Here is a 27,053-nt window from a genome sequence, read left to right as displayed (position 1 = left end):
TGTTAAACTGTTACTATATTGCATTCTGAAGTGGCTGCATTTCATCATTTAGGTGAAATTATTTGTATTATAGAGATTGCAATCAACTTGTGTTTTAGGAGCAAAGGAACTATATAAATATGCCCCTGCAGAATCAATTGATAGAGATAGAAAAGAACTATTGGATGCATTACAGTCCCTGTATAAGGACAGAATATATTATTGGCCCTAGGAGAGGAAGTATCACATACTAAATTGATACTGCGTTTGATCACAGCCATAAAGGCTATGATAATAAAGGATAACTACGTATTGCCTCTGTTGCTGCAGCACTTAAATGGCAGAATTCCTTGCCTACAGAAGTGAAATTAAGAATGCCTTTAGAAAGCTTTGCTTATCTTCCTTCCTCCCATCACAGGAGAGCCTTTCTTTGAACACATGTAAATGAGAAAGCTAGTAGGGGAGATCAGACTAAAGTTCTTTTCTGCCCTTCCTTGGCCACATGTAAACTTTAGAAGAAAGCATTTAAATCAGGGTAAGTACAGCACATGAAATTGAAATTCTGGCCTGCTATGAAAATTCTCCCCATAGCTGCAGAGTGAGAACAAAAATGATCAACAAAAGGTTTTTCACATTGGTGAAATCAAACAGCAATTTTTATTTGCCTCTCATGGAAGATAAAAGTACAGACAAATGTTTGTATGCACTTGGTTTGGATATAAAATTAGGTAACCATATGCAAATATATCACAAAGTTTGGGCAGCCAAGGAGTTTGGCAATGAATCTCATCACCGGATTAATTGTTTTTACTTTGTGATAGAAGGAATATTAATTCCTGCAGGTCCCTCTTTTATTCTGCTGTTTGTTCCCAAACCCTACCTAAAAATGTGAGGGGACAAAATGAAAATTGTATTTTGAAATTTTAGCTGTGTTAGTATGGATGAACAAAATAATAAAATGCTAACAACATGTCGTCATATAAACATTGTGGAACCCCATTTCATATTATTCTTTTACAGTTGTCCATTTCCAGCTAAAATGTAGGTTAACTGTTACACATGCAACAGAGGAAAATATGGTTTTGTTTTAACATAACACTACTTTTTAGACATTCTGAAAACTTTTGTAGTAGACTCTGCTGCTTGAGATTTGAATTGTAATTTCAAAGAGAATGTAATGGAAGAAGGAATTTTCTGATATATAAATTAGGACTGTCAAGCGATTAAATAAATTAATCATGATTAATAATAGAGTACCATTTATTTAAATTTTTTATTTTTCTACATTTTCAAATATTGATTTCAATTACAACACACAATACAAAGTGTACAGTACTCACTTTATATTTATTTTTTATTACAAGTATTTGCACTGTAAAAACCCAAAAGAAATAGTATTTTTCAATTCACCTAATACAAGTACTGTAGTGAAATCTCTTTATGAAAGTTGAACTTACAAATGTAGAATTATGTAAAAAAATAATTGCATTCAAAAATAAAACTAAAATTTTAGAGCCTGCAAGTCCACTCAGTCCTACTTTTTGTTCAGCCAATTACTCAGATAAACAAGTTTCTTTACATTTGCAGAAGATAACGCTGCCTGCTTCTTATTTCCAATATCTCTTCCAAAGTGAGAACAGGCGTTCGCATGGCACTGTTGTAGCCAGTGTCGCAAGATATTTATGTGCCAGATGCACTAAAGAGTCATACGTCCCTTCGTGCTTCAACCACCATTCCAGGGGACATGTGTCCATGCTGACGATGGGTTCTGCTCAGTAACAATCCAAAGCAGTGCAGACTGACGCAAGTTCATTTTCATTATCTGAGTCAGATGCCACCAGCAGAAGGTTGATCTTTTTTGGTGGTTTGGGTTCTGTAGTTTCCACATTGGAGTGTTGCTCTTTTAAGACTTCTGAAAGCATGCTCCATACCTCGTCCCTCTCAGATTTTGGAAGGCACTTCAGATTCTTAAACCTTGGGTCAAGTGCTGAAGATGTCTTTAGAAATCTCACATTGGTACCTTCTTTGCATTTTTTGTGAAATCTGCTGCAAAAGTGTTCTTAAAATGAACATGTGTTGGGTCATCATCTGAGACTGCTACAACATGAAATATATGGCAGAATGCAGGTAAAACAGAGCAGGGGACATACAATTCTCCTTCAAGGAGTTCAGTCTCACATTTAATTAAAACATTTTTTTAACAAGCGTCGTCAGCATGGAAGTGTGTGCTCTGGAATGGTGGCCGAAGCATGAAGCAGCATACGAATGTTTAGCATATCTGGCACACAGATATCATGCTAGGCCATATACAAAATGCCATGCAAATGCCTGTTCTCACTTTCTGGTGACACTGTAAGTAAGAAGAGGGCAACATTATCTCCTGTAAATGTAAACAAACTTGTTTGTCTTAGCAATTGGCTGAACAAGAAGTAGCACTGAGTGGACTTGTAGGCTCTGAAGTTTTACACTGTTTTGTTTTTGAGTGCAGTTATGTAACAAAAAAAAATCTACATTTGTAAATTTCACTTTCAGGACAAAGATTGCACTACAGTACTTGTATGAGGTGAATTGAAAAATATTTGTAATAAAAATAATATACACTTTGATTTCAGTTACAACACAGGTTACAATATATATGAAAATATAGAAATACAAATGTTTAATAAATTTCAATTGGTAGTCTATTGTTTAACAGTGTTATTAAAACTCAGTTAATCGCAATTAATGTTTTAAATCACAATTCTTTTTTTTTGGTTAACTGTGATTAATAGCAAGTCCTAATATAAATTTTAAGTTCCCAGGGGCAGGGACTGACTCTCACAATGTGTGTACAGCACCTTGGGCAATGGTGACCTGTTTTTAGTGGAGACCTCAAGACGGTATTGTAATAAAAATAAAATAATAAACAACAAAACTGGGGAGAAGTCAGAAAGGATTAGCAGGTTAGAGGGAGAGAGAAACCTGTGTGTGTATATGAACACAGAATACGGGAGGGGGGTGTTTACACATACACAGAATATGATAGGGGCCTAGAAATCTTCCTGTGTGTCTGTATACACGCTGCAGTAGAGTCCCAAAGGCTGCGACAACGCGGCGGTGAGTACATTAGAATGATTTTTAAGGGGTTGCTAGCTCAGGGTTCCCCATCTTTAGTGATAACAGTGTTTAGCACTGACCCAGGCTCAACACGGGGACCCCCACAGCCCTTCAGCGAGGGAGGGAGGGAGGGAGGGGGCTGCTGCAACTTCAGCTTGTCCCAGCTTCATCCATCCGTCCAGCCAGGGCTCTGCCGTCTCTAACGTGTCCAGCTCTCCAGTCCCTCCCCAACCTTACCTCCCCCAAGGCAATGCCCCCCTTAACCCAGCCCCTCCCCCACATTACACCCCAAGGCAATGCCCCCTATAGCCCAGCCTGTCCCCCATATTACCCCCCCAAGGAAATGCCCAGCCCCTCCCCACTGCCCCCCCCGAGGAAATGTCCCCTCAACGCAGCCCCTCCCCCACACTGCCCCCACTTTACCCCCCCAAGGAAATGCCCCCCTTAACCCAGCCCCTCCCCCAGGAAAAGTCCCCTCAACGCAGCCCCTCCCCCACACTGCCCCCCAAGAGGGTACGGGGGCGGGGCTACCTCTCATTCCACACACCCCTTCCCACGGGAGTGGCTCCTCATAGTCAGGCGAATATCTGGCGACGGCGGACAGGCAAGAGCCGGCGCATGCGCAGGAATCCCCAGCTCCTTTCCATCCGGGTCACACTCCTCCTCCCCGCCTTTGGCGATGCGGGAGCGGGAATGCGCCCGCTCGCGCGTCCCCGGGGAGAAGCACGGTGCGCGCGCCCGGACGGGGGGGGGGCTCTACCTCAGCTGCTGCCATCGCTGCCAGCTTCCCCCTCGCCTTTCGTCCTGCCCGCCCTCCTCTGAGAGGGCTCCGGGCCCTGCGCGGCTCCGACGGGAACCCCAGGCGGGGACGGTGAGTCCTCAGCGCGGAGACCGAGCCGCCCCACCCCCCCGTTCTCTCTGTGCCTCTCGCCGGCTCCCCGCCCCCCCCTTTCCTCACAACTGCCCCACTGGGAGCCGCCTCGAGCCTCTCCGGGGCCGCTTCCCCGGGGGGCGGACGGGCGCGCGCGCGGGGCAGTTAGCCGCCCTGGGGCGGCGGTGGGTTTCGCAGCTGCCCCGTGCAAGGAGGGGGTGGCGGTCTCCGCTGCGTTTAAAGGGCGGGGATGGGCTGTTTGCCCATCTGAGTGTCCATCCCCCCCCGGGACACATCCCTCGGTGCTGCTGCTGCGGGCAGCAGGGCCTGGGCCTGGGTGTGAAGGGGGAATGGCTCGATGAGCGGGGAGAGCGTCCTAGGCTGCCCGCTCCCCGCACTCAGATCCCTGTTTGCCTGGCCCCGAGGAGAGCTGGAGCGGAGGGGGATGGGCGAGGTACTGCACAGGAGCAGGAGTTGCCCAAAGTTTGTAGACCATCCCCATCTCTCTCCCTCTCCCCGATGCAGCACTTGCTGTGCTTTCTTCTGCAACTTCTGAAGCTTGCAGGTCTCTTCTGGAGGCATGTGATGGTGGGTTAACTCCACAAAGCTCCTCTCCTTCAAATGGGAATGGCCTGCCTGTTTGCATCCTACCTGTGGCACCGATTGCTCTGATGTCTCCAGCGCAAACGGAATATTTGAGCTCCAATATTCAGTTGTGCATGGGTGACTACTAAAATAATCAAAGTTTATTTGTGTGTGGAAGCGCTTGCTCCAAAGCGACATATTCAAAGCAATTTCTGCACTGCACTTCATAAGATCTGGAACTTGGTATTATTTGCAGCTATAATTGATGATGTGAGACATAAAAATAGGCATTTTATTTTAAGGTTACCTTTATTTATCTCTAGTTCAGTACACTGTGATATAATACAACCTATTATCAACAGTCATGGAGTGATTAGGCATCACATGTTCAGTGTGCTGTTTTCTAAGGTGTATTGTTTGGTTTCTTCCTGTGTTTGTATGTTTTGAAATGGTCTTAAATGCTCTTGTGGTCTGAGAACCAAAACAACCTACTTAACTGTTTAGTTGATTCTTAATTCCTTCATTTCCTCTTGTTTGTTAGAACAGAACATGTTATTTCTAAACTTTGGTGCTGATCTTGCAAACACATTGACTTAAATGAGATTACTCACATAGGTAAAGTTACACATGTGTTTGTGTTGGCAAGATTAGTCTTAGGGCTGGTCCACACTAAGAAGCGGGGTCGAACTAGGGTACGCAAATTCAGCTACGTGAATAGCGTAGCTGAATTCGAAGTACCCTAGTTCGAACTACTCACCCGTCCAGACGCCACGGAATCGAAGTCCACGGCTCCAAGGTCGACTCCGCCACCGCCTTTTGCAGTGGTGGAGTACTGGAGTCGACCGCGGCGCTTCCGGAGTTCAAACTATCGCGTCCAGATTAGACGCGATAGTTCGAACTCTGAGAAGTCGAACTCACCGCGTCGACCCGGCTGGTAAGTGTAGACTAGCCCTTAGACTATACACTTTGGGAGCAGATATGTCTGTCTGTAAAGTGCGATGAATGTTTTAGCCTTGTCAATATTAAAGACTTCTGGAAATGTTCTGACTATTGCACTAGTAATGGTAGGAGACAGGAGATGCTAATATAAATCACCTGTTGTTGCCGTTCTTTCCATTCTGTCATCTAACAGTGCTCAGAGCAGGTCTAGAAAAAATATTAAAAGCACTGGTGGTACATGGTCACCACCTGTTATTTCTCTCTATTGCTTGAGCAATAGGGGAGAATTTCCAAAAATCCTCATTGTTCACAAGGCTGTATAAAGTTTTTTTTAAAAACCTTGTCAGTATTTCTAAAAGTGCTTATTACCTTGGTATCTAAGTGTGCTAACCAGATCATATGACTTCTCACTGGAATAAAGGAATTAATAAGGGGTCAAGATCAATTGAGTGGCTAAGGCTCCTGGTTTGGTTCACAGGATCGATGTAGTCCTAGTGTATGAAATCACTTAAGCATCTAAAAACATGAGAGAGAATTCAAACGACATACATTAGCTAAAGGAAGATACTGTGTTTGGGATGCTTAACTACGCACAAACTGTATTGAATACTGTGCATTTCTCTCATTTTCTGGGTTAATATTGAGGGATGGAAGGACAGGAAAAAAGCAACAACAGAGAAAAATACAAGTATTTCTGACCCAGCTCCCTGTTCTGGAAGGAAGAGATGGTGACTTGGTAACCTGAACTACCATCTTTCCTTCTGGAACAGGGAGCCAGAGCTCTCCGGCCCTGGCTTCATATTTTTAGGAGTTGAGCACGGACATAACACACGTATATATCTTCCATTACATTGCCTTACTCTAATATACCGTCTTGCATTTACACCTAAACTAATTTGTTAATATAAACATATCTACCAAATGTATAGGATTTTTGTAACATAATATTTTCACATACTTGAGTGGACCAACATTTGGGTGAAAATTGGTAAAAACCAAAGAATAGCTTTTATAAAACCAAGAAACTGGTAAAAAATCATTAAAAACCAAAAATGAAGTGCCTAACCCATGAGGTAAGTAAGATTATTGTATCTCCTTTTTATAGAAGAGAAACTGAGGCAGAGAGTTTGTGCTTCACACTTGTGAGCCCATTAAAAATACCTAAATAGAGATTGGGTGACCTTGGGCAAACAGCAATGAATGAGGGTCAAAGCCTGCATTAGAGCTTTGATGGTCCCAGTGTAGTACTCAGACCACTCACTCACTACACAGTGCTCCTCTTTCCTGTCTTGCCTAGTCTCTTAAAAAGATGCTGTAAAATATTTGTATATAGTCTTTTAAAAGGTAGACTTCCCTCTACGCTGCTTGTAATAATTAATTCTTAAATACCATATGTACATCAGTTAGTTTATTTGGGTATCCCACTCAAATTTTAGTGGAGCATTGAATGGCTTTGTGATTAGCCTTTCATAGAGTTTAGTGGTTGCTGCAATGCCAGCTATGGTGTTCGGGGACTGATATTTTTGGCAAGTCTGCAAAAAATAAATATCCTATAAAAATTAAGAGGTGTAGGTTTGTTATTTAATAACTAGAATTAGGGGATGCAGTCTTATTTTGTTAAAACAAAAATAGTTCAAGCTATGGATCTAAGCTACTTGACAGTTTCCTTTCTGATTATTTTTTACACTTGCAAGAAAGGTTATAGTAATGTAAATAATGCAGAACTGCTGATCTCTGCTGCTAGGAGTTTTCCTTGTGTCCAGATGAAATGAGCAGAAAAGATTTGTTAAAACTCAGTTTTTGGCTAGAATTGGCACTAATGTAGAAAACCCTCATTTACACAGACCTTGTTTGCAGTAGCTGAAGGGAACAACTGCGGTCTCCTCTGCTGCTTACAACTACCCAAGCATCCTCTTTTATACCTGGACTTACCAGATACATAATTTTATACCTGATTCATTTTTTGTCAGTTTTAGGGAAACTAGTTATCCTCATCACGGTACTAGAATTTGTAAGCTACCACCATCATCCCAGAATAATTTAGTACTGTGCCAAACTTACACCATTTTCTGGTTTGTGAAGTGAATTATATTTTTGTTGCTGCAATCAAACTATTCGCAACATGTTGAGGTTCATTGATAACAATGCTGCACTTGAAGATGGTGGAGCTATTCACAGTGTGTAAAGTTGAGTGCCTGTCTTTACAGGATTATGGCCTTTTTTGGTACCTGTAATCAAGGATCTTAGAGTACTTCACAACAGTGGGTAAGTGGCAATCTTCTGTTTTATAGCTGTGGAAACAGGTAACAGAAGTTGAGTAACAAGGCATCACCTCAATTCAGCAAGAGGCAGAGCTGGAAAGAGAAGCCGGGAGTCTCCCCACTGTGCTTTAGTTAACAAGCTTCCCTTTTCTGCAGTAATAATGTATATCTATATAGCATTAATCAATTTAAGAAGTTATTAAATATCTGTTCAGCAAAAGTCAGCATTTTCCTCACGTTAAGGGTGTTTATGCTGTAAATGGGGAAATATAGTGGGCTGAGCGCACATCTACAAACCAGGAACTCCAAGGCTCTGATCTCAGCTCTGATTCTGAGCTGTGCTGGTCTTGGGCAACTGATTTTAACTTCTGCATGTGTTTGTTTTATTTCCATCTGCAGAAGAGGGATGATGATTGTCTGCCTCACCTCGGAGTGAGGATGAACTAGTCCATGTTTAAGTTGTTCGGTGCTAAATGACGGTGTTACGTGAAAACACTTACAAATGGGTCCTTGTGTCCATGTTAAGATACTTATTATATGATATTGTTAAACTTCACTAGACCAGTTTAGGTACAGTGCAAGGTCACTGTGACATTTAGCTTCTTTCAGCTACTACGTTTTACTTCCATCTGCATCATATTAGCTGAATCACTTCATGCTATACTTCAGCCACTTTACTGTGTGTTGTTTTGTACTGCACCCTAAAATTCTAGCTGTATTTCAAATTATACTTTGCTTTACTATGTACGTGCATTGTTTACATAGTGTAGATTGTCTTTTAAACAATTTGTTGTGTATCCTAGTTACAGTACACTTTTTCCTCATTGTGTGTTAATGTCACAGTTGATTATTGCAGCGCCTGATGACATCAGTGTTGTGAAGGAGTAGATGTTATTTCTGGTTATAAAACCCAACTTGTAGGATTTTAAAACTTGTCTGTGTTGGAATTTGGAATTCAGCCTAATCATGACTAGATGGTTCTCCTCCCTCCCCTTTACTCCCCAATCTGGTTTAAATGTGTCTTTTGGAATGCATGTCCTTCAACTTCTGTACATTGTTTTTTTTTTTCGCACTTGACTGGTAGGAATGACACATTGATTATTTTATATTTGATTTTAAATGCCTACTATTTACCAGTCATACCAGTTGCTTTTTCTTCACTGACTTTGTTAGAATGTAGAGTTGCTTGATGATTAAACTCTTGACACCAGCTCCTGACTCTTAAAGACTAAAAAATACAAAGATTTAAAGTGTGTGAGAGTGGTGATTTTGATTCAAGGAGATTTTTCATTCACTTCATCTTCTCTCCAGTTCAGGATTTATGCCTATGAATCTGAATAACCGTAATTTAACGAGTAAGAGTGAGTTTGTCTCAGGAGTGGGATGATGGTGGCTAATGTTGATCTGTGGCCTACACTATAATGTTTTTCAGTGAATAACTTCTAAATATTTGGCTTTTTTTTTTAAATTTGTCACTCCTGTTTGTATTTCAGACATAATGAAACTTACCAACATTGATTTTATATGAACAAGTTTGCTGTGATTCGAAAATAATGCTAAATCACTTCAAGTTTAAATGGAATGAAGTAACTTTTACAAGTACAGCTTTGTAATTGGATTTGTGTCAGATAACACTACCTTTCACATTTATTAAATACTTTGCATTTCTCTAGTGCCTTCCACTCAAAGATCCCATAGTAGTTTACAAACATTAATAGATTAGTTCCAACACCACTGTGTTGTAGGAAATCTCCACTTACAGCTAGGGAGACTAAAGCACAATGCTTGAAGTGACTTGCCCTAGGTATCGTTACAAATCTGGAGTTTAACCAGGATTAGCACCAAACTCTCCTGACTCAGTTCTTTTCTTTTAAATCCAGACTTTCTGCAAGAGAGACAATAGTTACTTTTAAACCTGCATTGTGCATGTGGAAGTTTTGTGTGTTCAAGATATTTCACTAGTTGCTGGTCAGTTGACCTACAAATATGTAGCCAGTCAAATACCAACTTTGCTTACCTCTGTGAAGGAAACAACTGATATCCATCCACCAGAGAGCAGAATGAATTTCTGCTTGCTTGAATTACCCTTGTGGAATATTTTAATAAACACGATTTATCCTACTGATGTGATCAAACCAACACGTAGGCTTCTTTATTGTTTTTCTTCTTGGACTCTTCAGGACACACAGATCTGGTCTTTTTCCTTTCGACCATTCTGTGTTGACAGTTTTAGCGCACAGAATGCTGTACTGCACAAGCCCAGCATATGCATCAAATTGTAAATGTAGCATGCTGCTTTTCTGAAAGAGTGTGTGTGTGTGGTAAGATTCAGGAATCAATACTCTTATTTTTTGTCCAAAATCTTTCATTTTGCATTATATGGTGATGTCTTCTCAGGTTTCAGTGTGAATCTCCCCAGAGCAATACTCCTTTCAAACTCTCAGCCTGGCCAGAAAAGGAAGTTTTATACTTTCAGAAGCTTTTTTATGAGCCTGTAATTAAAAACAACAACAAAAAACAAAGATTGATTTAAAGGATATTTACTTTTGTTTTTAAATTTAAAACAACTGTTGTTAGTGTTTTAAATCACTTGTATGGTACATGTTCCATGACTACTTTTGTATACAATCTTTTATGTGTGCTCTTTTATCGCACTTTTCATGCATGATCTCAAAGCCTCTTCCTTACAAAGCCACATTTTACAGAATGGGAACCTGTGGTACAGAGTTCTGGGACCCTCACACCTACAGGGTTCTCGAGCCTACACAGCAATGAAACAGCCCCCTGAGCCCACGTCGACTGGCATGGGCCAGTCGCTGGTTTTTCTTTGCTGTATAGACTCACCCTTAAGGTCACACAGCGAGTGTTAGCATATGTTGTAGTAGAACCTAGGTTTCCTGTTGCTCAGTCCTATGCCTTTTTGCATGTGCCTCCTTCCAGTTTAATATGTCCATATGCTGAGCGTACACAAACACATGCTCACTATGTCTTAGTTATATGAGAAAAAAATTAAATACTCCATCTGCTTTTCAGTCATTGCATTGTTTAGTGTCAGTAATCTGCATATTAGAGCTCCTTAAATGACACAGTAGAATGTAACCATTCTGAAGGAGCTGTAATGGACTCTGATGTTGATAATCTGTGGAGTAAAGAAGCCTTTCTCACTTGGTGATATACCAATCTCCTAGAACTGGAAGCCTTCACTAGCAGGACCAAGTATTGAACTCACAACCCTGGGTTTAGCAGGCCAATGCTCAAACCGAGTAAAGAAGTCTTTCTTTCCACTGTGATTAGGCTTGCCAACTTTCCGAATGAAGAAAGCAGAACAGCCTTACCCAGCCCCCTGCCCTGCCCCTTCCTGAAGCCCCGCCCCTACCATGCCCTTTCTCTGAGGCGCCCCCCCTCCCTCCACTCTCCCTTCTTCCCTCGCTTGCTCTCCCCTCCACTCACTCACTCATTTTCACCTGGCTGAGCAAAGGGTTGGGGTGTGGAAGGGGGTGAGGGCACCACGTTGGGGCTATAAATGAGGGGTTCAGGGTGGGACTCTGGGCTGGGGCAGGGAATTGGGGTACAGGGGGGTGAGGGCTCTGGCTGAGGGTACAGGCTCTGGGGTGGGGCTGTGGATGAGGGGTGCGGGGTGCAGGAGGGAGTTTGGGTGCGGGTGAGGGTTCAGGGCTGGAGGGAGGGAGTTCGGGTTGCGGGCTCTGGGCTGAGCTTACCTCAGGCGGTTCCTGGAAGTGGCTGGCATTTATCTCCAGCTCCTAGGCAGAGGCGCGGCAGAAAACCTAACTGTGGTGATGGTTTTTACTGTTTAAAGATATTGGAGGAGGGGTTTTGAGAGAGTAAATGAAGGCATTCTCTGTTACAGTAATTAATTAATTTTTCCTTTATTACCCTCTTTGCCTTCCCTCAGACTTCACTGGCTTGCTTGGTTCTTCTGTGTCAAGTTCAAGTTTCTTGACCTTTTTCAAGGCTTTCAGTAACTCAGCCATATTTAGTGTGTGTCTGCCCATATGTCACCTTTACAAAGTCCCATTTCTCTGTGCCAAATACCCCCCCCCCCTTTCCTTCTTTGCACATGTAAAGTACTTGTCAGATAGATTGTTAATTTTGAGGTGCGGAGTCCCTGGGGTTTAAGCCTTTTGTAAAAGGGGTGCGTCCCCTTGTCATTCTATGAATAACTCAGCTGGCATTTTCAGTGCTATTTGCTCATGGCTCAATTTGACTTGGTGAACCCTCGCCCTCTTAATACGCTTGACTGGCTGGCCTGGAAGGATCTCTTAAAATTCAGAGCTTCCAAGCCACTCAGTATTTTGTTTTTTAGTATATCTTTATGACTTTTTTTCCTTCACTTTTAGATGAGTTAGCCCTCAGGGAATCGTTAATTCTTCACCAGTTACACAAGCACATTCTGGCATGACATCTCTTTCCCCTGGTGTTTAATCAATGCATTTGAAATATTTTATTCAGAAAATCATGTGTAAAACTCACTTTTGCTGGTCAAGTTAGGTCCAATTTACACACACAATTGCATTGGTTTACTGAATGACGTGATGTTGAGCTGATGCAACTTTGTGCATGAACATTCTTAAGTGGTTTATAAATGTATCCACATGCAGTTTCATTGGCTTAATTAAATAAGTTAATATCACGTGTTTGGTTAAACCTTTGTAACTTCTGTGTGTGAACAGGCTTGTTTACATCAGGTCATTGGATGTAAACTGCAATGCCAACTTCCATGTATGTTTCAAAAATGTCCTAATGTATTTACAAGTGTGGTGATCACATGGATATGGCGCCTCAGTACTACAGTGCACGAGCACTTTATAAATACCTACATCAGTAACTGGGGATATCAAATAATTTTTTTTCCTCATTTCCAAAAAATTTTTCCTAAGGGTATCTGGCTATTGTCAGTTATGCTTGCTTTAAACAAACACATGAGTGAGCATAGATTGATTTCTCCCCCCCACACACACACATACTGGTTACAGTTAATGGCATTTTAGCTGACTGCTTCGAAGGAATAAGCTAGTTAAGCAAGTAAAATATTCAAAACAAACAACTGCAGATATTAAACAAATACATTGGGTCCCAGTTTTTCCAGTGTTCTGTGCAATTTACTCCCCATCCCCAAACCAATATCCCTTCTTCCAGAGATTACACATTAATACAGTAATGTGGTGAGAAAGGAGAAGTTACCACAAAAGTGCTCTTGTATTTTAGCAAGAGCTGACAACGTGTTATATAAAATGCAATTGCTTATGCAAAAATAGTTCATATTCTAAGGTCTTTGGTTTAGTATCCTATGTGATATCTTGTTTGCATTGCATTTTATTTCCATTTCACATTTATTGGGGATTGCATGTATAGCACTGTGCAGACTACCCATACAGATTAGACTATTTTTTTTTTCTATTCATACAGTGTCTGTTGTTGAAGACACCGTTGATCCAGCAGTTAGAAAAAGGGGCTTGGAGTCAGGAATATTGGGTTTTGTTCCTGGCTGTGCTGCTGAGTTGCAGGGAGCTTGGGCAAGACAATTAACTTTACAGCGTATGTGTTTTTTCCATCTGTAAAATGGGGAGACTTTACAACTCTCGCTAGCTGGGTGAAGCTTGTTTATAAAATACTTTGACATACTCCGAGAGAAAATTGCTATCTAAATGCAAGTATTATGGCATTGAGGAAGGCTTGTAAAACAGTTTCCTAATACTTTAATTTTCTGTTACTCTGACAAAAATTGTTTACATTTATTAGAATGGATGGTTTCTTACATTCCTTTTCACAGCTCAAACAGTTGAGTCTCAGGTTTATAGGAATGAGATAAAGTGGTTCTGTACTGTAGGCTGTAGGCAGCCTTCACACTGATTTCTCTTTTCTGCATAAAATGATTCATCTCAAAGAATAACTGTAGCAGGAAAATGTGATTTACTGGTAAATTCAGTACTTGTAATCCTCCGCTTTCTCTCTTGACAGATTCCTGCTAGAAGCCCTGGCACATAAAGAAGAGTTGTTTTTGGTGGACAATGCTCAGAGAGACTATGAAGTCCTGGAGTGACAGCCAGACAGACGTTTACAGCAGTGACCAAGAAGAGGAAGAAGAAATGATCTTTGGAGAAAATGAAGATGATTTGGAAGAGATGATGGATTTAAGTGACTTGCCTACCTCACTCTTTGCTTGCAGTGTGCCAGAAGCTGTGTTTGAGGTACAAGAAGAAAAGGTAAGAGTACATAAGGTATAGTGATCTAAATTGGTGCAATTGTAGTTAGAGCCTATTTTGTCCAGATTTTCAGTGTTATTATTTACTCTAGCAGGCGAAAAATAACTAGATTTGCCAATGAGTTCAAATTGGTTTCAATGCTGCTTGCCAATAAATTCAAATTGGACTCTGCTACTATAAAACAGCTAGTAATGTAAAATCTTTCTAGCATCTCAGTTTGGTGTTATGGCTGTAGTACTTTTCATAGCCCGTCTGCATGCAGATTTCCTGCCTTACATTTTATAGTCCAGGGAGGACTTAAATATTTGATTCCAGGACAAGGATCACTGTTAAAAGAATAATATTTGTTCACAGTATACTTTGTCAGACCTAATGAATAAGAAATAACAATTTGAAAGTGGTTTGAAATTTCTAATCCAAACAGGGCTTCTCTGGGCCATTATCTTATTTTTTATTCAGTCAGATGTGTAGTTATCCTTTGCTTCTAATGGCTATCAGGAAGAATCTTCTACAGCGCATGAGTTCTATACAGCAAACTATGGCTGAAATGTGAGCCGTTAATGTAATGGAGGAGGGCTTGATCTCTAACTTCCTTCCAGTTTTAATTTACAAAACTATGAAGTCTACTACAGTTCTGTCTAAAATTCTGCATGCTGCCTGGGGGAAGGTGTGGTATCAGCTGGGAAACATTGTTCTGCAAATCAGGGATGCTAGGTGGTGTCCTTCAGTTTAAGCCTCTTAAAGGCAGTGGCAGTGAACTGCACTCCTAAACTATTAATCGCAACAAATAAAGCTATTTAAACTCTACCAAAGAGATTTTATAGGCTGCTAACTGCATAGATGCAAAACACAATTATAAAGATCATCAAATTGGATTCCACTCTTGCCATCCTAGGGTTTGGCTTAAACTTGACCATCCTTTCTTCCCTTCTCCCTCCTTTTTCTTCCCTTTCCTTTATCCTCCTTTCTGTCAGTCTTTACAAGGAAACTTCTGCCAAAATGCAGGTTTTGCACTGGACTCTGAAGCTGGGCAGACTAAGGCTCATTCTCATCCAGCAGGTGTTTTACAATCTAGGACCCCAGCACTGAGAGTGCCTTACTGACAGCTCTCCCTAGAGATCCTTGTCGCTTCCATTTCCTGAGGTGAGGGATTTCTGGAGCAACAGCTTGAAATATATTATCTGACTGCAGACAGTAATGCTGATACTGCAATCCTTATTCTGTAAGGGAAAGAATATCAGGCCTATGATTCATAATGCCACTTAAGTATAAATATATTTGATTAGGGCAGCCTTACAAAATTCTGCTCACCTGCTACCGCTTAAGTAGGTTTGGATTTTTATTTTATTTTTTTCCAGAAAAGTAAAATATAATTATTTTTTCTATCATGACAAACAGCAGGCAAGTAGATTTTGTTTGTGGACAGGTGTATTTTCGGGACTGTTTTGTGCGAGGCTGGATTAGATAGCTTCAAATTTTGATTTAGTAAGGCATGTTAAAATTGCTGCCAAAACATACAAGTTTATGCCAAACACGCTGTGAAGTACTGGCTTGATTGTTAAGTTCTGTGGGCTGAAGATCAATTTTACCTGTATTTTATTTGAAAGAAACATCAGAAGAAAGTAAATAATTGCTTTAAACAACCTGTTTCACAGACAATATTTTTTTATCTAACACCTTCCCTTCCCTCCCACCCTCCCACACACATTATATGCCATTTTAAGTGTTAGTTTCCCTCTACCGTCTCTCCCCTGGAAAGGAGCAATCCTGTAGTTGTATCCCAAATCAGAAATTCATATAGAAACAAATTGGACTTGTCCAAAACACTCATTATCCAAAACGGTCAGTGCCCTAAGATACTTGGATAATTGAGTTTTACATCTAATACTTATATATCACTTCATATTTCCAAAACGCCAGACAAATATCATAATGCCCCTACAATAAATAGATGTAATTATCCCCTTTTTTAGATAGGGAAACTGAGTTACATAGGATGAGAATAGCTCAAACCACACAGCAAGCCAATCTTAGAGCAGGATTAGAATGTAGATGTTTCTGGCTCCCATGACTATGGGGTGGAACACAAGACTATTACTTTTCTCACTGATACAGTTTGGTTCTGTAACTAATTATCCGAGTCACAATGAAGGGCTCTGGCATTTCTGGTGGTAATGTATCTTTGTTAGAGCTAATCAGATAAAGGCTTTTTTTCACAGAAAATTTAAACTTTTCAGCAGAAAATTGAAAACTGAAGTAATTCTGCCCAAACCCAAAGTAGTTTGATTTGGAAATACAGCAGAACTCCATTTATCTGATCTAATTGGGACTGGGGCCAGACTGGATAATCAAACATTTGGATAATCTGGAGAATGGCTGCAGCACCATCTAGCTGCCAGAGGAGAGATCATCTGCTTCTGGACCTGTGTGCACGTGTTGTTCGGTTAATAAGGAGAGCTGGATAATGGAGGGTCAGATAAAGGGGCTTCTACTGTACTGGTGTGGTGATTCGTGGGGATTGTAGTTCACGTACCTCATGCTCCCATTCTCCTGTATAAACCAGGCTCTCTGGTCAGATTACATCTTCCATCATGCATCATACTATCCTCTCTAGTGAGGAGAGCCAGTGCCTCAAGGGCTTTGGTCCAGTGACCATGGGAGATTGTCTGGTAGGGAAGCCTGGCCCGCATAGGAGAATGTGAACATGAGGCAACTGGCATAAAATGCCTGTGAGCTAGCATGGCATCCTATCCAAACTGAAATATTTTAGTATTCAGCTGAAATATTTTTGGTTTTGGTCCACAATTGAAATCTTTTTGTTTTTTACACTTTCTTTTGTTGAAAAATCAAAATTTTCTACAGTAAGAAGACAATTTTCATGAAAAATGTTTAATTGAAAACCCAGTTTGCCGTCGGAAAACACTTTTGATGAACAACATTTCCACCAGCCTTAATCTATATATATAGTGCTGTTCGTTCCAAAGCACTTCATAAACATACGTGCAGCACCAGGGAAATGCTGCCATCTCTGGGATGAAGGGGAACAGCAAGGTAGTGTACATGGCATTGCATAACAGTGGGAGAAGGTAAAACAAGGGGCAAGTTCCTCATCTTATTTAGTGTCTTGGGATTCCTAGTGTCCTCACAGAGCAGACAAGACCTCTGGTGAAAAGACCTACACGCAGCAAACAGCATAGAGCTCAATTCATCTCCCCCATAAAGGTAAAGGACTCATCCATCCCTTCCTAAATTTGAACCTGTTTCCAGGGAGTCTCGATATTTCAGCATCTTGCTGTAGGACAACTTAAATAACAAACTTGTGCTGCATATTAGACTCTGGAGTTGGGATTCAGCCTCCTACTCCCAGAAATGGAGGTGGACAGTGCACAGCAGGAGGTCAACGCAGTGTGTGTGTGTGTGTGTGTGTACGTGTGCATGCGTACGTACGTACGTACACATACTCACTCTATGCATGTTCATGACCCCCAGATAGAAACAAGGCTGGGAATCTAGATCTGATTTTAGGCCTACCTGCCTAGAGTGCCCGTTTAATAGGTAACCCACAATTCAGTAAGGATGCTCTTGTCAAAGATGCTTCACTAGGGGTTTTGACAGCTCTTTATATATCTATTAGTAAACTGTATTGGCCCATGGGATGACAGTGAATTTTTTTAGGCTATGCAAATCCAAAAGAAAAACCTCAAGGAATGAAGACTCTTATGCAAAAATTTACTCATTACAGTACTTTAGAAATATCAAATCTTAATCATCCTCCTTCTTTTCCTGTGGTTCAGATAAAACCGCAGATGAGACCTGTGTTTAAGAGCCTTTGAAGGGGAAAGGGTATTCTAATCTTCTGACCTATTTCCTGAATACAAATGATATTAAATATAAAAGTGAAATATTGCTAATATGCCTTTGTGACTTTCAGGGTTTTTCCCTTCTTAACATATATCCATAATTTCATAACTGCCCCCCAAATAACATATTGGTAGTTATCTATCAGTTTTATATCAGAGGGGTAGCCTCTGACAAAGTGAGTATTCACCCATGAAAGCTTATGCTCCAATACGTCTGTTAGTCTATAAGGTGCCACAGGACTCTTTGCTGCTTTTTATCAGTTTTATATGTCCTTCCTGCTTGTTAACAGATCATAGGACGGCCCTGCCCATGCTGAAAACCATGTCTACATACAGTTGTTGCTAACAGAATTCTAACCAGAGTAAGAATAATATTTTTTTAAGACCCCATTAGCCAAGCCATGCTATAGAGCCACTAGCCTCCATAGCCTAGAATTCAGTTTTATAATACAGTGCTAACAGTTTTTAGATTGAAAAAATCCCTGCCCAAACTGGTCATGGGAACAATGCTAGAATTCTGTCAGTAATAAGTGTTTAAACACATTTCAGATCCTAGAGTCTTGGAGGTCTTTTTTCTTCATTACCCTTAATCGCGAAGGCCTATATCACTGTCTTCGTTGTATTTTTTCCTGTGTTAGGAAAATGTCTTTAAAAAGCAATTTTTAAAAACTTTCTTGAAACATTATTGTACCAGATGATTGGAGTAAGACTTGATTTGAGATGGACTGGTCTCCGTAAGCCAAGGAGAGTAAATTACAAAAGGAGAAGTGACAAAGAGTCCTGTGGCACCTTATAGACTAACAGAAGTATTGGAGCATGAGCTTTCGTGGGTGAATACCCACTTCGTCAGAAGAGAAGTTATGCTCAAGGTGAGCTGCTCAAAAATATATCAGCAAGATATAAACCCGATTAAACAATTCACAGAAAAGAGAGTGTATATCCCTGCAAAATATACAGGTAGGGCAATTTCCCATCTGCCAAATAGGAATCTGTAAGATAGCATCAGCAATTTCAGGGAGTAGGGATTTCTCTCCCAAGCTCCCTAACATCACTTCCAGTGGGGAGGAGCAGAGGCAAAAGAGCCCAGCATCCAATAGAACAAATGTTCAGTGGTGCCCTCTCAGCGATGGCCAGCATACCATGTTTTTAGAAAATCTAGACATTTTGGCTGCTGACTGCTGCCCTTTTCTCTTTTTGCGTTATCCTTTAGATCAAGGGTCGGCAACCTTTCAGAAGTGCTGTGCCGAGTCTTCATTTATTCACTCTGATTTAAGGTTTCGCATGCCAGTCATACATTTTAACCTTTTTAGAAGGTCTCTTTCTATAATATATAACTAAACTGTTGTTGTATGTAAAGTAAATAAGGTTTTTAAAATGTTTAAGAAGCTTCAATTAAAGTTAAAATGCAGAGCCCCCCTGGACTTGTGGCCAGGACCCGGGCAGTGTGAGTGCCACTGAAAATCAGCTCGGGTGCCGCCTTCGGCTCGCGTGCCATAGGTTGCCTACCCCTGCTTTAGATACTGTGGTCATCCAGGATGATTCAGGATTTGGTTTTCTCGCTGCGTTGTAGGTGTGTTCTTTGTCCCTTGTTGACGGAACGTATTTGTCTTTTAACCGTTCCGTTCTTTATGGAACTCAGTTTGCATTCTAGTGAAGTCATTTGTAGTTATTCCTCCTGGTGCAGTGTACTTTGTTCCCTGCAGATACTGTCCAGTGGCTTTCATCGTAGAATACCTACAATCTGATGATTTTTTGTTCACTATAATCCTCGTTATCTTATCTCCAGTAGCTGCATGAACCTTTATCCTATAAATCTGATCAACTCATATAATTCCAGATTTATTTGCTTTATTCCATAGCATTTGCTGCCTCTGCATGTTAATTTGACACCATCTGAAAATGTAACAACTCCTGAAATGGTGCCATTTTCAAAGCCATTTAAATACAAGGTCAACCAGAGTGAGCACAATAGTGAACTAGTTTGCCTCTCTCCCTGCTTTACATGTTTGTTTTACCAATAGCCTCTGCTTCTTATCTCTAAGCCACTTTGCAGTCCGATTTTAATTGCTCTTTTCCAATTACAATATATCACAGCTATCGACCTTGGAGATCCTTGATGCTAATGCCAGGAGCTCTAGAGCTAAAGGCTCAAAGAGGGGTGGGGAGGGTTAACAAAATATGTTTCTATTTTTGGCAATGGGTAGCCTCAGGCATCCACACGCTAGTACTTGTGTGCCGCACTGACCCTAGCAAGGGCGTGTGTAATGGGAGGGTTGTTAGCACCCTGGCACAGAGGCTAACCAAGGAGGTAGCCAATCTGGGAGGAAATCAGAGCCCCTTTTATCCTTTTCTGTTTTAATTTAGTTTACTCTTACCATGGTTTAACTCTTTTGGGGTTCTGTTTTAATATTCATTTTAAACAATTAACTGTTGAATAAAATCTGTACTGCAGAAGCTACTGGAAGTGGGTAGTGCAGATAGACTGGAGAGGAATCATAAATCAGATATGCAAATAACTTTTAAAGCAGCTTACAGATCTGCACTTGAATAGGGGAGGGGATGTTATATAATCACTGTTGCTCTGTCAGCCTGCTATAATCATATTCCTGCAGTGCAGGAGAAAGGTGCCTGCTGTTGAGTTTTTCAAATAACTTATTTTCAGTTGCAGAGCTTTCATTTTTTCTTCTTTTTCCGCTGCAGAAAATACCTAGTTCATCAGCCATTAATGTTATACATAGTGTTACCTGAATCTCTTCAGTTTAGCGTGAGCATGGGTTACTGCTAGGTCTGTGTAGGTCCCCAGAAAAGCTGACTTCCAGCCCTATATGTTGGCACTAAACTTCTACTGAAGATGAGTCACGTGTGGCCCAAATATATTTATATGAGTCATCAGTGAGCAGAAATACATTGTCATCAATGGGTTGAAAGCTTATGTAGAGAGACTCTGTCTTGAGTATTTTAAATAAGACTAATTTTAAAATATTCCTGTATCTAGTAGAACATCTTTTAAATATTTTCTTCTCTGCACTCTTCTCTCAAAATAAAAAACAACAAAAACATATAAATCCATCTCTTTGTTTGTAAGGATTTCAGTACCTTCAGCATCTGTTACCTTTCAGAAAGTTAGTAAAACTATAACATTAGTTAAAAACAAAACTGAAGAGGAAATACTTTCTTAAACAAGCTACCCAAACTGCTTCAGTTCTTCCTCCGTAGAGCTGGCACTATCCCATCATTCCTTCTTTGTGTGGAGAGTATTGAAAACATGCACCACAAGACATTGGCTTTATAATTTGTTTCATGTGTGTCTCTGATAAGCGTCACCTGTTGCCAGTCTTTTGCTCTTTCTATGTAAATACTCCAAAAGCATTACCTGGGCACGTGAGGTTAGTGTATGGAGACATGCTAGCTCTCTGTCTAATGACACTTGGATAATTGGCTGCCACGTGAAATCATTCTGTAAGGTGTTTGTCACATGGGCTTTCAGAATGCAATCTGCATTGGCATGTAAATTCACATGGAGCCTTCTTTTGAACTGATATATTTTAGGACTGGGTTAAATTTTCTCTAAATGCAGTTTGTGAGCAGTACTGATTTACCTGTTGGCAAGCTCATCTGAGCTGATTGATTTTAGTAGATAAGACATTATTTTAGAACAGGCCAGGATTGTGTGTTAGGTCTATAAATGGAAAACTTATTATGCAGGCTTATTCTTAATGCCTGCAAGAACAGAGCTGCTTTGATATATTATTTGGCTTTTATCTGTTTTATGAAACTCTGCTTTGTCAGCCTCTGGACATAGATTTCAGTAGCTTGATTTTAGTTCTCCCTATATCTTCTTTTAAGGGGTGAATGCACAGCAGACACACTTACTGAATCAAATGGAAAATATGCTGTGTGTGCACATACTGAAAGTGCATCCAAAAATCAGCTCTTTTGGTGGGGCTTGCGGGGTTATCCTCTCCATTCATCTTATTCTTCTAACTTTTTTCTAGTGAATTTGGTGCTTGCAAAAAGTGCTGGATTGACAGATCTGGAGTCTGATTTCATTCTGTCTACATAACCGGAACAGCATGGACGTGTTTCTCCTATGCTGCACTCCCCACCCAACTTGCCCTCCTGTAGTTCAAGGAAATTTCAAGCTTCACTGGAAAAGCTAGTGGTGTTTTAAGCTGTGCAAGCAGAATATATCTTGATCAAAACATAAACTTCCCTCTTTTCCCCCATTCAAACCCCACTTTGCAATTCATATAAATAGTGTATATGTATTGCACAAATATTTTTCACATACCACTTTTCATCTGTAGATCTCAAAGCCCTTTACATAGGTGTATAATGATCAGTATTCCCATGTAACTGATGGGGTGGGCGCGGAAGCTAAAGGGATGCCATAGATTTGAAATATAGACATTTAACTTCTATTTTTTAAAAGTATTTTCAGGTACCAGGCCTGCCTCCTGTTATCTCTTCTCTCCCCCCCCACCCCCCCAATGCTTTGGTGAAGGTCCACCCAAACAAAAGGTGAAACTTATTGACTGCAGTGTATGTATAATCAGCTATGGAAGTGAACTATTTTATTTCAGCTTTTAAAAGGCAAACTTACGCTTACAGAAAAGGTTGTCCAATGCAGAAGTTAATAAAATCCTTTACAGAGATTGTTTTTTTCCCCCTCTGCTGTAAATGGAAGAAATTAATCATTGGGGTTGCATTTAATAATAGAAGGCAGAAGAATTCAGACAGAACTGACTTATGTAGTGTCATAAGAACATATGAATGGCTATACTGGGTCAGATCAGTGGTCCATCTAGCCCAGTATCCTGTCTTCTGACAGGGGCCAATGCGAGGCGCTTCAGAGAGCGTGACCAGAACAGGCAATCATTGAGTGATCCATCCTCTGTCATCCACTCCCAGCTTCTGGCAGTCAAGAAGCTAGGGACACCCAGAGCATTGGGTTGCCTCCCTCACCGTGAACTTATCTAATTTTTTTTAACCCTGTTGTAGTTGTGGCCTTCAAAACATCAGCTGGCAATGAGTTCCACAGGTTGACTGTGCTTTATGTGAAGTTGTGGTAAATTGCAACCTATTAATTTCATTGGGTGACTCCTGATTCATGGGTTATGTGAAGAAGTAAATAACACTTGCTAATTCACTTTCTCCACACCATTCGTGATTTTATAGGCTTCTATCATATCTCCCCCTTAGTTGTTTCTTTTCCAAGCTGAAAAGTCCCAGTCTTTTTAATCTCTCCGTATATGAAATTAATTCCATACCCTTACTCATTTTTGTTGCTCTTTTATGTATCTTTTCCAATTCTAATGTATCTCTTTTGAGATGGGACGACCAGAACTGCACACAGTTTTCAAGGTGTGGGTGTACCATGGATTTATATAGCGGCATTATGATATTTTCTGTCTATTATCTATCCCCCTGGTGTTTTCAAGCACCATAGGTGAAAGACACCTAAAAGTGGAAATATCTTTATGTTGAGCTGTCACTAGATGGCACCATATGAATTAAGATCTATAGGCCTTTATTTGCATGAGTCCAAATTACTATAAAAATGGAGACGGAATTGACTGTAAAACAAGGCTTAGAGTTTCAGGTTGGTTACTTTCTCTTACAAGCGTCTCATAGAAGAGATGTCCAATACACTTGCTGGGCGGGTCTGTGCTAAACTTTTAAAATCAAGGGGGTGAGTGAACTAGAGAATCTTCAGGTTCTAAGGGAGTAATTTAGTTGAAGAAACTTAACTGGAGGGAAAAAGTCAAAGGAAAATGTATTTTCACTGAATGAAAATCTTCATTATGTATCTGAATAATTTTTATTTCACCTTTAGGAAAGATTTGAAGCACTTTTCACGATCTACGATAATCAAGTTACATTCCAGTTGTTTAAAAGCTTTAGAAGAGTAAGGATAAATTTCAGCACCCCCGAGGCAGCAGCAAGAGCACGGATAGAATTGCATGAGACAGACATCAGTGGGAAAAAGCTGAAGCTGTATTTTGCACAGGTATGATACAATATATAGGTGCCCTAAATGCACTCTTATCTCCTCTCCATTCTGTACTTATTGATGGGTTCTCATTCCTGACAGAGTTCTGAAGTTCCCTCTAACCACACACACATGCATCCTTTCTCCACTTCTGGGTGAATCCACACATTAGGGACTCTTTCCACCTGCAGATGATACAGCTCTGTAATTGTCTGGAAGGGTCACTCTTGAGTGACAAAGCTCTCCCCTTCTCCACAAGCTGAACACTCTCCTTTTCTTAAAGTGCAGTCCAGCATCTCCTCTCCACAGACACTGGGTCCATGTACAAATTTTGTTGGCTTAGTGGCTCAGCGTGTGTTATATACAGTCCCAAGTTCATTGTCAGCATTGAACAAAATAACTAGAAACAGTCGAAAGAAATTGAGAGGAAAAAGTAGACTTAGGCTATGTGCCGCTACAGCTATGCCACTAAAAGGCGCGCAGTGTAGCCGCTGTTTGTCAGCAGGAGAGAGCTCTCCTGCCAACAAAAAACTTCCACCCCAATGAGTGTAGTAACTTTGTCTGCTGACAAAGCACTGTTCGCACCGGCAAAACTTTTGTCATTCGGGGGGTGGGGTGTATTTTTCACACCTCTGAAGGACAAAAGTTGAGTTGTTCAGGTTCCAGTGTAGACAAAGTCTTAGTATTAGGAAAAACTTCGTGCCCATGAGAGAAATCTCCTCGTGGAATAGTCTCCCAAGGAAGTGGTATAAGTTCTATTACTTGCAGCTTTTAAAGCTAGACTGGATAAAACACTAGAAAGGTGTTATGAAGAACAGTCCCACATTGCAAGAGAGTGATATCTTTTCTATCTCTATTGGATCCTCTTGTTTAACTTCTGTGATTCTCTTATCATGGTGGTCTTGTTTCTTCAGGTCCAGGTGTCCCCCAGTGAAGTAGGAGACAAGTCCTACCTCCTTCCCCCAGAACCTGTCAAACAGTTCCTGATATCGCCTCCTGCATCTCCACCTGTTGGGTGGAAGCAGAGTGAAGATGCAACTCCTGGAATAAACTATGACTTACTCTGTGCTGTTTCCAAATTGGGTCCAGGTAAGAATGTCTTCCTGCTTTTGTGGTTGTTCTACTTCAGAAATGTCTGTTTGGTAGCTTTCGTCACCTCTCTAGGAAAAGGAGTGGAGTATAGACACAGATCTCCTGGTTGTCCCTACATGGTTACTTGTAGGGACAAAATGGTTCAATGCCTGGTCTGCCAATTTCTTAGTCAATTGAGAGAGCTTCAGAGTTTAGCACCCTGCTGGATTGCATGCTCTTGAGATAGAGCCACATATTTACTTAATTTTGCCATTGAAATCTCAGAGCATATTTAGTTGAACGAGAAATGCAAGGTAAGGTTCAGTTAGTTGGCGTTCTCTATCTTAGCTGTTTTCTAAGGTGCCAATCACCACCATATTTAGATATGGCCACCATGTAATTTAACTGTCAAACCTTTTAATTGACCTTTTCTGGGGACCTTGCCATTTCTTTCCCCTGACAACAGAAACTCCAATTTCTCAGTGCATGGTGTGACGTGCTTTGTTACTGACTTGATGTGTTACTTTGGTCAAAAATCCCTTACCCTCATTAGATCTCCATTTTTTCATTTGTAAAATACATAAAGTAATAGCACGACTTACTTTGGAGGATGGGGGCAGGCTTAATGTTTGCAAAGCTCTTTTTAGATCCTCTGAAAGGTGTGGTAGAAGTGCATAGTGCTTCAGTTTTGTATGCAAATTAAGACAAATATTGCTATAAGCCCTTTGAAGTTGCACATAAATTTGTTTCCATTTCTCTCTCCAAAATATCAATTTAGTGTTATTAGTTATTAGCACAATTTACCAACTATGGTGGCAATGTATTTCAAAACATGTAAGCAGCACTAGTCAAATCAAGTATGAAAGTGGACTAAACTAAAGATGAAAAGGGATTAAATGAATCTTTAGATTTTTAGTACATCATTTACTGTGAATAATAATGGAAACATGTTTCGAAATAAAAATAGTTCAGTGATATTTTTTTTATTTCCTGTGGGATGCTGTTACAGATTGGTTACTTTGCGTTTAACTGTCAAACCTTTTAACTTGCTTTTTCTTCGTGCTATACTCTATAGGGGAGAAATACGAGCTTCATGCAGGAACGGAGTCTACTCCTAGCGTAGTGGTTCACATTTGTGAAAGTGAAACAGAAGAGGAGGAGGAAATTAAAAATCCAAAACAGAAAATCCTGCAGACAAAGCGCCCAGATCCTACTCCAACAATACTAAATGAATCTAAAACATTTGATTGTACACGGGAGGTAGGGGGTACCATGCACTGTTAAGTCTTGTGATGCTGTAAACAATATCTATATGAGGATAGTAAATTAATACATGTATTGATGTCTGCGTTGCTGCATTATATATGGCAGCATGAGATTTTACTTGTAGTTGTCTCTCATGTTCAAGTTCTTAGATGCCAATATTCTAAACAGCACTTTAATTTTTAAGAACTAACTCCCCAAGTGCAGCAAGTCCACCAGATTTAAAATAATGGCAAAGCAGGAGGTTAGTTTTTCTGAAGATATGTTCACATTTTCTTGATATTGTATAGCACGATGTACCAAATGCTGAAACAATATCTTATCAGTACCATCTATCCTATTGGTTACAAAATAGTTTATTTTATAACAGTCAAATGTGATTTTTTTTTGTACTGGTACAACAGCTTATATTTAATCAATATATTAATTAGAAGTGTAATATATAGTGTACACTAAAATTCCTCCACAGATTGGGCCATTTGTGAACATGTTCCATTTACTTTTCTCAGAAATGCCAAATAAATTTTATTTTAAAGGTACCTTTATGATTTGACATGAGGCACAAATACATGTGCAGAATTAAATAAGTTGTAGTTGGCAGAACTGCAATTTGGGGGGGAGAGGGGAAACCACAGACCACTTAGGAGGCAGATGGAGTTTGCCTCTACAATATTATGCTGCTGTAGGATGGTGTTACACTGATAGGTACAATTGTTTGCATCGACAGTTGATTAAAATAAAACTGACTTGCAGGATGTTAAATGAAACATGGTTTTGCCTATAGAATGTTAAGCCTCCAGCCCTCTCTAACAATACTGTAATGTCCCCCTGTCATGGAGATGGCCTGCATTACATGTAAAGTGAATAATCATTAGATTATGATTGTGATATTAGGGGATAAGAGGTCCAGGG

General features: G+C 40.4%; 2 protein-coding genes and 1 long non-coding RNA gene across 8 annotated transcripts in view; 1 reads left to right on the top strand and 2 right to left on the bottom strand.

Annotated features, from left to right (window-relative positions):
* Positions 1-3,686, bottom strand: part of STPG1 (sperm tail PG-rich repeat containing 1) — a 46,643-nt gene extending 42,957 nt beyond the window's left edge. The window contains exon 1 of the mRNA XM_039511936.1: positions 3,607-3,686. The gene's annotated coding sequence lies outside the window, so the exon portion shown is untranslated. The remainder of the gene's footprint in view (positions 1-3,606) is intronic.
* An 81-nt stretch (positions 3,687-3,767) lies between these two features.
* On the top strand, positions 3,768-26,903 carry RCAN3 (RCAN family member 3). 4 transcript variants are annotated; one of them, XM_039511941.1, is made up of 7 exons: positions 3,768-3,946; positions 7,678-7,735; positions 13,159-13,287; positions 13,711-13,955; positions 23,652-23,825; positions 24,722-24,896; positions 25,954-26,903. In XM_039511941.1, the coding sequence occupies exons 4-7, from the start codon at positions 13,761-13,763 to the stop codon at positions 26,160-26,162; spliced, it is 753 nt and encodes a 250-aa protein (XP_039367875.1). In that variant the 5' UTR covers positions 3,768-3,946; positions 7,678-7,735; positions 13,159-13,287; positions 13,711-13,760; the 3' UTR covers positions 26,163-26,903. The 4 variants fall into 4 exon arrangements, with proteins under 4 accessions (XP_039367875.1, XP_039367872.1, XP_039367871.1 ...); XM_039511938.1 differs by lacking the exon at positions 13,159-13,287; XM_039511937.1 differs by lacking the exons at positions 7,678-7,735; positions 13,159-13,287 and having other exon boundaries at positions 3,769-3,946.
* The window catches only part of LOC120389399, a 33,244-nt gene continuing 10,888 nt past the window's right edge, over positions 4,698-27,053 (bottom strand). For 2 of the 3 annotated variants that reach the window (XR_005590900.1, XR_005590899.1), the window contains exons 2-3: positions 9,749-10,223; positions 4,698-4,787 (exon numbers count right to left, since the gene is read on the bottom strand). This is a non-coding gene — a long non-coding RNA (uncharacterized LOC120389399). Of the gene's footprint in view, positions 4,788-9,748; positions 10,224-11,450; positions 11,539-27,053 lie in introns of all 3 variants that reach the window. The other variant, XR_005590901.1, reaches the window with a different exon arrangement.

The sequence above is a fragment of the Mauremys reevesii genome, linkage group 23 (assembly GCF_016161935.1).
Source record: "Mauremys reevesii isolate NIE-2019 linkage group 23, ASM1616193v1, whole genome shotgun sequence".
In the NCBI taxonomy this organism is placed as follows: Eukaryota; Metazoa; Chordata; order Testudines; family Geoemydidae; genus Mauremys; species Mauremys reevesii.
Note: the sequence above shows the minus strand (reverse complement) of the source record. Positions and strands in the feature narration are given on the sequence as shown.

Bases quoted from the DNA above. Each gene is read 5' to 3' on its own strand.
- RCAN3 (XM_039511938.1), top strand. From the start codon at position 13,761: ATGCTCAGAGAGACTATGAAGTCCTGGAGTGACAGCCAGACAGACGTT. The intron at 13,956-23,651 runs GTAAGAGTACAT...TTTCACCTTTAG, and splicing joins TTGAGGTACAAGAAGAAAAG to GAAAGATTTGAAGCACTTTT. The intron at 24,897-25,953 runs GTAAGAATGTCT...TATACTCTATAG, and splicing joins TGTTTCCAAATTGGGTCCAG to GGGAGAAATACGAGCTTCAT.